This window comes from Cupressus sempervirens, chromosome 7, assembly GCF_028749045.1.
Source record: "Cupressus sempervirens isolate cs-2001-9-10 chromosome 7, ASM2874904v1, whole genome shotgun sequence".
NCBI classification, from domain to species: Eukaryota; Viridiplantae; Streptophyta; class Pinopsida; order Cupressales; family Cupressaceae; genus Cupressus; species Cupressus sempervirens.
This window is the reverse complement of record NC_143124.1, coordinates 46707768-46719888: the sequence shown is the minus strand read 5'-3', so window position 1 is coordinate 46719888 and position 12121 is coordinate 46707768. Positions and strand designations below refer to the sequence as shown.

The 12121-nt window shown below is 33.6% G+C and overlaps 1 protein-coding gene across 1 annotated transcript; it reads right to left on the bottom strand.

Annotated features, from left to right (window-relative positions):
• Nucleotides 1–10374: 10374 nt before the first annotated feature.
• LOC149545389 (borneol dehydrogenase, mitochondrial-like) lies at nucleotides 10375–11677 on the bottom strand. The gene is made up of 2 exons (XM_089790639.1): nucleotides 11534–11677; nucleotides 10375–11283 (listed from the first exon to the last, which is right to left on the bottom strand). The coding sequence occupies exons 1-2, from the start codon at nucleotides 11569–11571 to the stop codon at nucleotides 10488–10490; spliced, it is 834 nt and encodes a 277-aa protein (XP_089646765.1). The 5' UTR covers nucleotides 11572–11677; the 3' UTR covers nucleotides 10375–10487.
• Between the last annotated feature and the right edge of the window lie 444 nt (nucleotides 11678–12121).

The following is a 12121-nucleotide window of genomic DNA, read 5'->3' as shown; positions in this document are numbered from 1 at the left end:
GAAAAAAAGGAGCATATTAGATAAACAAAGAGTATCAACAAGGGGCAAATCTACTTAGAAAAGAAGAGATTTTGGAAACAAATAAGACACATGAACTTATGGGGAGATACAAAATTTTAAAGTGTATAGTCTATTACAGAATTTTGAAATATTTTGAAGTTTTGTATATATGTTGAACTATAAATATATTATACTTGAGAAGACTAGATTTGTTATGTACAATTAAGTGTTTTGGACACTCATGTCAATGGGGGAGACTACTGATTGGTTTTGACAATTGAGTGTCAACACACTTAAGATATTTAATAAGTTGATGCTGAGCTAGTAATATATGTCAAGTGTAATATGTATAGATGTCAAGTCAGTCATGTGCTGATTTAGTAAAGTGCTGAGCAAATAGACAATGTTCAGCACGTTCAAGTGTCGAGTAAATAGTAGATTAATGTGATCAAATTTATATTTATGCTTTTAGTTTTATATTTATTATTGGGCTCAACTTCGGAGTTTGTGCTCTCCCTTACTCTTGTTCTCTTTTATTGGGTTAGTCTAGGCTAAATCTGCTACTTATTTTGTTTGACATCTCTTGCTCTCTCATCCTGATGATGGATCACGTAGTGTGATTCAAAACGTTGATGGTAAAAATTGTCACACAATCTAATCCAGAAACTGATTCACATAAATAGTAGATGTCAAGCAAGTTCAAATGCTGAGTTAGACTAAATTATAGCAAGTGCCAAGCATCAGTATTATCAACCACTAAGTAACACATAATGGACCTAGATGTTTGTGATGGCACAAAACACCATGTAAACCATTTTTATGCCAACTCATGGATAGATCTTAGAGCTTAGAAGATAAGATTGAATCTATTTGGCTTTCCTATGCAATCAACATGCAACCAATCAAAAAATTGGAAAGGTTAAATGACAAAAAGGATGAATGTTAGTCATAGATTCACACTTAACCCTAAGTCAAAAAAAGTTTTATAAGGAGGTCAAAGCCCCATAATTCAAAAACATAGAGAGAGAGAGAGAGAGAGAGAGAGAGAGAGAGAGAGAGAGAGAGAGAGAGAGAGAATGTGAGCAAAGAATAGAAGAAGGAAAATGGGTGAATTCACTTGGAGGTATTCAAGGCGAGTTAGCAGAGTGAAAGAATTGTGGAATCAGTTAGCAAAATAGAGGATCAATGATATAGCATCTTCATATTATATTAGATAGGATCAAGATGGACAAAATCAAGATCTGAAATCAGCAATAGAAGATTGTAAGTTATCAGATCAAACATTCTACTATTACTTTCTAACAACTGTATCAATAGGGTGAAATCCTTTGGACTAAGGTTGACTTAACAATCATTGTAAAATTCTTTAACAAGGTTACATTGCAAGTGAATATTTTGTAAGTCCTTTAAGCAGGAACACTTCTAGTAGCTTGTTAAAATACTTTAATAGGGTAGGATCTAATAGTCCTTTGTAAGCCTTTAACATGGTAGTCCTATCACAAGGCAGATCATGAGAATAGTCAACATTTTGTTACCTCAATAGGTGAAAATTGTATTGCTGAAGTAGTGAAAGATTGTGTGCTCCATACCCACCCTAGTTTTACCTTTTCATTTGGAGGGTTTTTGGATGATCATATCTTGTGTCAAGTGTTTATGTGCATGCATTTAATTTACACGTTATTTCAATATATTTCATGCATATATTGTTTCAAGTTAAAAGTTTAATTGTTTAAATGTTAGGCCTTCTGATTCATGTCCCATTCATAATTCCAACAAGAGTGTGTTAATAACTCCAACCATAGAGTTGGTTAAGAAATGAAAGGAAAAATATAAAATGGTCAATGAAACATATATTCCCACTAGCTAGAAATAAAAAAAACTATGGAATATTCATTACTTTGTGGGTATGGCCTACTTTAGGTCACTCTGTTAGCTTGTACTATTGTCTAAATGTCATTGAATGGCCTTTAACAATAGTCAAAATTGTGATGCAATACCTTAGTAGCCCACTTGCATGATGAGAATGTTTTATTGTTTCAAGGTCCTTTCCTTCATTGGTGTAGATTAGCCCAATAGTAGTTCAATGGATGAATGCAATATTACTTCAAGGAGCATGTAGAATTAAAATTCTCATTTGAAAAAGGGTGGACTTTTAAGTTGAACATTTGACAAGAAGTGACCAAATAAAAAAAAAATTCTTCATCATATTTATTTCCACACTATTATATGTATAATAAAATATATTTAAATGTTAATGTTCATGAGGAAATCACATTCAAATGCATAATTTTTCCTTTTCACATAATAAATTAATACATTTTTTTGTTGAATTATGTAAAAAAATTAGAATGTTAATTTTTTAAATTAAATTTGTATTAGTATTAGACATATTTTTTAAAAACAATGAATGGCCAACCTTTTATAATGTCTAATTTTTTTTATAAATTTTTTTTAAAGATAATTGAAGATCATATATGAGTGTTATTTTTATTTACTTTTTCTTATATAATATAAAATAAAACTATTGTAGTTCTGACATTATTATACATTTTAACAAGATCACATAATTTTTAATATATGTTTGTATACTCCTTAAAAAACAAAGAAGAACTATATAATAAAGGTAGATGATAATGATAGACAATGATTTACCAACTTGTGCATCCATTAATATATAAGAAAAATAAAATTCATTGACATTTCAAACCACAATATACAATCCACATTGAGCAAATAAATTAAATATTAAAAAATTCACCATTTCATGATTTAATAATAGATGAAATTCTTAATCATTTTTTTAAAAAGTGTGTCAATTTATAGTAAGTAAGCATTACTTGAAAAGGTTATAGAAAAACTTACTAGAGATTCTTAATGATACCTTCCTATTTCACCTCTCTTTTGTCTATGAAGCTAGAGCTTAGAAGACCCTTCTTAACTAGTATGAGATAGTTTTGGGACGATGTATAAATTATCAAAAAAGAAATGTGTATTTTTTAATACAGACAAGGATCTAAGAAGGACATTTATCATAATTCTAGAATCCTAGGTGGTGAGTTTACTATATACTTGTCTTAGCCTCCCTCGCACAATAAAATAAGTGTCCTCAAAATATTGCAATGGATTGTTGGAACACTTATATAGAGCAAGCTTATAGGATAGAAAGGAAAACATTTTGAGTAGTGTAGGGAAACTTTTGTTGGAGATATAATAGGGAAAGTAAAATTTGAGGGAGGAGGGGAGGTGTGGGTGAATTAGTGCTTGAAAATTTTAACCATAAAATTATTCACCTCATAATTGAATAAGTAAAATAAAATACCAGATCAAGAATATACATCTAAAGCATGTAAATGGGTAACCATTCACACAAATGAAATAAGATATGATTATCTAGAAACCCTCCAATGAGAAGGTAAATGTGGGGTGGGGATGACACCCACAAATTTCTACTACAATAGCTAAGTGTATGTAATGAAGGTTACAATTTTTTGATAATAAGATATTATCTACCCTATGAGAGGTTTGCCCTATTAAAGGCTTACAAAGATTGTTAGGTCTCACCATGTTCAAGTTTTTCAACACCCTATTAGAAGTGTATCTAATTAGAGGACTACAGATCACAATGAAGTAAGCACCTTGTTATAGGATTTCAACACAACTTATTAAGACTACTTTGTTAATATATTTAACTAATTTACCTATTAAAATGTCTTAGGAATGAACCCAAGATTAGCACTCTAGTGTTAGACAATAAATCACCTCTTTGCATGTATTCTTGACGCTCCTCTAATTAGATGTATCTATTCTTCCCTTTCACTTCTTTTCTATGTTCTCATTTAACTAATTTTGCAATATTTTTCTCTTGATCACTATTCCTTTGTCACACTAAAATTCTCTCTCTGCATGCACAAAGCATCTCTTCTTGCTCTATGTTCTCCTCCATGCATACTTTGTGAATTATGGTTTTCACTCTTTAAGACTATTTTTTTGACATAGGGTTAGGTAAGAATCAAAGATTGTGATTCACCCATATTTTTTCATAATCTTCCCTTTTCTAATCATATGCATGTATTAAATAGGGATCATTAATTAAGACTTATCTCTATCATCTAGGATCAAAATAAATCTTAAGTCAGTTTAAAATGATATACATAGTAATTTGTGCAATTACAAACAACTATGTCAAAACAATATAACTCAACATTTGAAGTCTCTAATGCTTGTCGTCAACCACAACTTCAATTTTGTCACTCGGCATCTAAATGGCTTAGTACACAGTACTGACTTGACACTTGAATCACTTGTCACGTACTATTTCTAGACACTTGAGTGACTTGATATGCACTACTTACTCAACACTAGAATCACTTGGCACATTTTATTGCTCGACACGTGAGTGACTTGGCATGCACTACCTGACATGTTCTATTTGACATGCATTACTTATTTAGAATGATCTAAGTACATAACCTATAAATGACTTAAGTGTATAGACACTCATTCCTCAAAACTAGAATGAGATCAACAACTTTAGCTTCTCTTAGCTTCCTTATAGGGCATCCTTGTGTAATTTCTTTCACTTTTTAAGCTCCTAGGTAGATATAAAAATATTATTGAAAAAATTCAAATAAATTTCCTATGGTTTAGAATGGAGGACAAGAACAGAATAATTTTAGTCATTTGTGAGAAATTTTTTAGACATAAGTCCATGAGGGGACTGAACTATAGAAGAATTGGGCATTGGAATAAGGCCTTACCAGATAGGGTTGGATGGAAACTTATTAGCTCCTTGAGAACTTTTTTTAGTATTCTTAGGGCTAACTATCTCATGGGTGAATCATTGCACTAACATATTTTGACCATGATGCTCTCCCTGGATAAAAAATTTGGAACCATATTTTAAAAACTCACAAAATTCTAAAGAAGGATACTCATTAGATTTTTGGGAACAGGAACAATGTTGACTTTTTGGAGGATCACTAGTTACAAGATGGCCCCCTCATGAATACCATGTTCCAACCTCTAAGAGATTAATGTACTACACATTATGGTACTCTAGTTTGTAGCTACATTAACCTTGAGAACAAATCAAAAATACTTTACAATCAAGACAATCCTAGAATGAAGCTACTTATGGAGCCCTAGGAAATGTTACAAAATTGTTGTATCCACTCTAGCTTATTGTACGATTATTTGGTATAGAAATTTACCCTCCTAGGAAGTTCATAATGAAATATTCTTATGCTTTTTGTATTGAGAGTGGTGAAGGCATGAGGGAATGGAAAAATGTTTGGCACCCCTAGATCCCACCACGAATAAATTTCTTTTGGTGGATGACTCTACACAAGGTAATCCTCACCATTAATAATCTATAAAGGAGAGGATTCCAGCTAGCTAATTATTGTGTTTTATGTAATTACACAATGGAATCCATTTAACACCTCCTCATACATTCTCCCTTTTTCTATGGATTTTCGGGGGAAGATCTTCTCTATGTGGGAGATTCAATGGTGCTCAAATGAGAAAACTCCATCAGTATGTTAATTGGGATTATCCCTCTAATCACCTGCACTTCAAAACAATTAGGAGAGTCATCCCCCCATATGTGTCTTGGAAAATTTAAAAGGAATGGAACAATCATGTATTTTAGGAGAAGACTCTCCTAGCACCCGCCCCCACCCCCACAAGGGACCAAGAAATTGGATGACTTAATTATTCAGACTTAAGTGTAAGGGTGGCAAGATTTGACAGCTCTAAACATTTTACTAGACATAAAATGATTTGGCAACCCCCACACCTCAGGAAGGTTTTTTGAAACTCAACTTTGAAGGCTTGGCCATTGCTAGGAGGATAGCGACTGGAGGTGTTGTCCTAGATAATACTAGTAAGCTAGTGGTTTCCTATGCTAGGAAGTGTGGGGGAGGGGGGAATAATGAAGTTGAATTTTTATCCCTACTATGGGGAATGAGGATAGCGAGAGCTAGATGAATTAATAAACTGGCTAGTGAGAGAGATTCAATGTTAATCATGAATGTTGTGAAGGATGAAGTTGACAAATGTAAGTAAAAGATAACAACCACAATAGAGGAAATCTACAACATGTTGAATGGGCTACTTGAAGTCCACATGGAGCACATATATTGGGAATGCTGGACAAATTTGGTCATAAAGTTGAAGGAATAAAGGAATAGGATGATACCAGCCAAACCCCACAATCCACACAAATGATGGTGGAAAGTGAACATGTTCTATGTAGTGTAATTTAGTGAAGTACAAAAAATCACATAGTAATGTGGATCCAAGTGGGTGGGAAAAACCAAGAGTTAAAAATTTTTAATTTGGGAATATTTGCAAAGATTTTGTGTTTTTTTTAATTTGGTGCTCCCTCACTATGAGAAAATGGTTTATGGTAGGATTATAGTTCTAGGATGTCTAAAAAGAAAGATGAATTACATTGAGATTGCAACTATATGTTAATTTTAATTTCATATGCTTAGATGACATATTGACATGTTTAACATTTAAAGAATGTAGGAAAAAAGACATGTTGTAACACTTAAGTTTGAAGTTTTTGATGTATTATCTTGATTATCTTTCTTAACAAGAGTAATTTGTGTGTTTGGCAGTTGTGAGACATATAAAATACTTTTATGGTACTATGACTTCTATCAAATCTTGTTAAGAAGTAAATTCCCAACACAAATAAGAGGGAGGGTGTGAATTAGTTGTAACCAAATATAATTAAAAAAAAAACTTATAAATCTGATCTTAAATGATTAACTAGGGAAGCCCTTGATTAGAGGGAAAATAATCGTGGGGATGGAAGCTATAAGAAAATGGATTAATATATAAGTTCCCCATGAAATGATTTGACCATGTTGGGAGTCAAATAGAATTCATTTAGCAAATTATCCCATGTTAGAGGAAATATTTATGTTAGGAGACCTTGAACCATATTGAGAAGATTCCCCTAATAGGAACTCATGTGTAATGAATATATTTCATTGATTTCTAACAAGGGACATCCTTTCATAATGAACTTATATATTAGTACATCATTTTGTGGGTACCATCCCTACTATATTTTTTTCTTTGATCAAGGGTTTCCCTATTTAACATATCTAATGTTAGTGTGTTTTTTAAATCTTTCTTTGGTTGTCACTTCTACTATGTATACATATTTCACAATAAGATAAGATATTGAGAGTTGGTTTAATTACATAACTTATTCACCCCATTCCCCACTCACATTTATCTTGTTGGACTTTAACTTCTAACAATTGGTATTGGAGAATTAGGTCTTCGAAGGAAAACCTTAACTCATTGAGAATATCTATGGCATGCTTCATGAAAGAAAGTCTAAAGTTTGATGGATTTAGCTACAATAGTTGGAGGGAAATATGAAGAAACATCTCCTATTCATGGATCTAGGTTATCAATTGATTATTGTAAGAAAAATATATGTAATTGAAGAAGAAAAACTTGATGGTTATAATGAAGCTGAGAAAGACATATTCATGTATAATATGCTTTCTAGAGAAGCACTATTATAAAATCTTCCTAAAAATCAATTTAATTAGTTAAAATCTTTAAGATTCACTCATGAAGGTTGGTATGAATTGTGAAGTAAAAGCTTCTCATGAACCATGACATGTCTCTACTACTTTTAGCATGGGTACCATGGAATTTACCACTAAGAAGCATACTATGGACTAATCTTTGATTACTAACTCTTCCTCGATGATACAAAAGTAAGATTTCCCTTTTAGTCATGAACTTATGCCCCATGACCCCCCCTCCAAAATACCCCCTCCCCCCAACCCCCCTATCACCCCATCCCCCAGTTTGGACATTATTTTTTTCTTGCATGTGAAAGTGGACCTATAAAATTTATGGATCAAGAATAAGATGTTGGAATTATGATATATTTGTCATCAGTGACAACACTTATTCGATTTTGAATGCTTACCAAGCTCATCACCTAGTCTACAGTTCACACTGAGCATTCAATAGTTACCTTATAAATTCCACACGTAAACAGTTGATATCGAGCATTCCTTTAGAAATCGAGCATATGGGAAGTTTAGCAGTATTTACCAAGTTCACAGTAGTTACCGAGTAGAACAGTGTTCTCCAATCAGTTAGTGATTACCAAGCTTCACAATGTTTACCAAGTAGACAATGCTCACTGAGTCATCAAAGATCTTAGTGTTTACTGAGTAAACAAGGTAAATGAAGGAATTAGTGTTTACCGAGTAAAACAGGGTAAATGAAGGAGTTCATTTTTATCGAGTAAACAAGGTAAATGAAAGAATCAATGTTTACCGAGTAAACAAGGGAATCAGAATTTACCAAGTAAAGAAGGTTATCAATGGATTCAGTTTCTATCGAGTTACACAACATTCACCGAGTCACCAATGGTTACCGAGTTCTGAGCTACTCAAAATGATTATTATGGACTGTGCCTCTACTCTTATCGAGTGCATGATGATGCAGAGTATTGAAGTGCATGCCAAGTATCAAAGGGTCACCGAGTCAGTTTGTGGAACCCAAGTTTTCTACCACCTGGCTGACTCAGTAATGTTTGTTCACTTGTGTTTTGGCCGACCTTGCCAGTGTAACTATTGGAATCATATATATCATTTGAAACAATGAGATGCTAAGTAGAATCATCGTTGGTGTGGTGTGTTGCAATATTTTGAGAAGAAGGAAAGCGAATTACCAGCAGAACAGAGGAATACAACAAGGTCAACATTGGTATTGAAAAGCTATATCCATCACATCAAGTGATCAGAGCACAAAGAATCTTATCCACAAACAGTTGTAACCAAATCTACTACTTCATTCTAATAGGTGAATCAGTTTGTAAATCCTTTAACAGGGTAGACTTAATAGTCTTTTGTAAATCTCCTAACAGAGTGCATACTTCATTGTATATTTGCAAATCCTTTGACAATGTGGATCTAGCAATCCTACTTGCTCCTAACAGGGCAGATCATTAGAAGTGATAATTGTAAGCCTTAACCAACCAACTTTATACTGCAGTATTGAAGTTTTGTGAGTATCATCCCCACCCCAGTTTTACTTTCTAATTGGAAGGTTTCTGGGTCGCCAAATTTGTGTATTCATGTGTTACAAATGTTTATCTTTTCATGCATACAATAGTTTAGATGGATGAATGGTAAAAATATTATTATGCAGAATAGAGTTAAAGTTTTAGAGTTACTGATTCACCCCTCCCCTCTCAGTAACCTTGTCAGTCTTGATTATTTCCAACAATTGTTATCAGAGCATTGTGGTTCTCAGGATAAAGTTTGACAACTTGAGCAAAGATCAAGGACAATGGAGATATTCAGACTTGACAAATCTATTGAGAATGAAAAGCTAGATCTAGAAATGGCCATGACTCAACTCAATGAAGCAAAGGAGCATCTTTCTCAATCCTTGAAAAGAAGGAAGGAACTTGCAAGAAAAATGAATGATTATCAATATATTGAAGAAAGGATTGAAAACCTTTTACCATCATGCAATTCAAATGAAGCTAATGAAGCAATCAAGGATCTCCTAGCAAAGAATGGTTCTCTGCAGGAAGAAGTAAGAAAGCTCAAAAGAGAACAAGAACTCCAATCCATTAGGTTATGTGAAGTTTTGGAATAGAGAAACAAAGAAAATGAAGACTTAGAGGTAAGAAATAATCTATCCTTTCAGCATGAAGATCTTATAGGACAACTATCTAATGCAAATGAAGAAATTATGATTCTAAGATCTGAGAATGAAAGTTTGAGAAATGATTTAATCAATGAAAGACAAATCAATGCAAGTTTGCAAAGTGATATGAGATCTGAAAGACAAATCAATGAAAGTTTAAAAAATGACTTAAATGTTGAAAAATAAGTCAATGAAAGGATGATAAAATCTCAAGTAGATATGGATCAATTGAATTTGCAAAATGAGCAGAATCTTCATACACAAAAAGGTAAAGCAGGCCTTGGATACAATGAAGAAGGTGAATCTTCCAAACAGGGTACCCAAAAGAATCAAAAACCTACCTGCAATCACTGTGGAAAGTTAGGTCATACATCCAACAGATGTTGGAGCAATGGTAAAAAAAATTCAATGATAAATGCGACAATTGCAATCAACATGGTCACAAAGCAAATGAATGCAAGGAAAAGCCAAAGTTTGAGGGCAAATGTCACAAATGCAAAGAACAAAGTCACAAGGCATCTGAATGTAGATCAAAATCATTCAATCTAACAGAACAGGTTATCAAAGCATTATTTGGTTGGGACTACAATACTTGGTGCAGATGTCACTATTGTGGAGAATATCTTACTTGTTACACATTAACTACTCAAAAAAGATAATACAATATTTAAAGACCTCAATCTTTATATCATTTAAGTATTAATTTTTATTGTAGATTATACCCACTGCAGACCAAGATACAATCACATAGCCTTACAAATTTTCTAACTGGCTCCCTGTCAGTACTTTCCAAAGACTGTAGTTTCATCCAGTACAACTGTTACTCCCCCGTCCACAACCAAATTGTGACCACTAACATATTTGGAATCCTCGCTGGCGAGATAGAGAGCAGCCTTCGCAATATCCTCTGCTTTAAGAATGGCTTCCTTTAATGGGGCTTGTTCCTCAATCGCTGCCTCTACCTTGGCCTTTCCCTCTGCGGACCTGGCCACTCCCATGAAATCCATTACCAGATCCGTAACAATTGCAGCCGGAGATATACAATTCACTCGTATACCGCTTTTCCCCAACTCTGCTGCACCGTTCTTAGTCAGCCCAACAACGGCATGTTTGGAGGCAGTGTAGGAGTAAGGAGTAAACCCTCCAGCTATTCCTGCAATACTTGCCGTAGAAATTATGCTGCCCTTTCTGTTGGGGATCATTACGCGGGCTGCGTGCTTAATCCCGTGCATTACTCCTTTTACGTTGATATTCATCACTCGCTCGAACTCCTGCATATCATATTCTGGCACACTCATTTTTCGGACGTCAGCTGTTCCGGCATTATTGAACATTATATCCAAGTTACCGTACTTTTGCACTGCCCAATCAACTGCTGCTCTTACATCTTCCTCCTTCCTCACGTCACAGTGGACATATGTCGCCCAGGGAGAAAGTGATTCAGCAACTTTCATGCCAGCATCGTCAGAAATATCTGCAATTATGACTTTGGCTCCATGATTTGCGAATAATCGAGCAGTGGCCTCTCCGATACCCCTTGATCCGCCCGTGACTATTGCGACCTTGCCTTGCAGTCTGCATTTAACAGATATAAGTTTGCTTAAAATATGTTTTAAAAACTAGAAAAAAAATATATTAGTGTAGCGAGTCTCTGTTTTTTATGTGTTCATGCTGGAAAGAAAATTTGGCATTCACTGGCAAAATGAGTTGTTTTCCTGTGTAAAATCAGCATAACATGTACTTCATAAACGACGAAGTTCTTAAAAAAGAAGAATTTCATTTCAAAAAATATTAGGGAATGGAGGAAAATTCAGGAAAACAAAACCTTTCGTAGAGACCAGCTGCAACCTCTGTAGTAGACATGTTCCAGAGATTATCAGAATAACAAGAGATGATCACAATAACAATATTCAATAGTAGATAAACAAAGTATGATCAGAATAACAATATCTAAAATTGATGTATTGTCATTTGATGTTCGGTGCATAAATACTAGAAGTGTGTTCTCTAAGATGCATCTACAATATCTTTAGAAGGTGCTAGGAGATAAGATAAGTATGAGATAAGATAGGATAAGCATGACAACTAAGCACACGTCTTATCCTAAATAATAAAATAATAATATAATTCATTAATCTAAGTAAATTTAAGTATAGTGTAAAAAGTGAATACTTATTTACACCAACAAAAATTTCCCTTGTATGAAAGCTTTTAAAGAGCTGGCTTTATAGCCAACAAATTGCAGAATTTGTTTTTCTTCAAACTCATTCTCTTAACTACCTAGTTATAATAGAAATATAATAAACTGCTTATATAAGCTTTTTCCTAATACATGTTTTAAATCAAACTCCATAACTGTATGGTTCAATAAGGTATTTAGAAATGTTCAATAAACCTCATAGTGGATCAATGA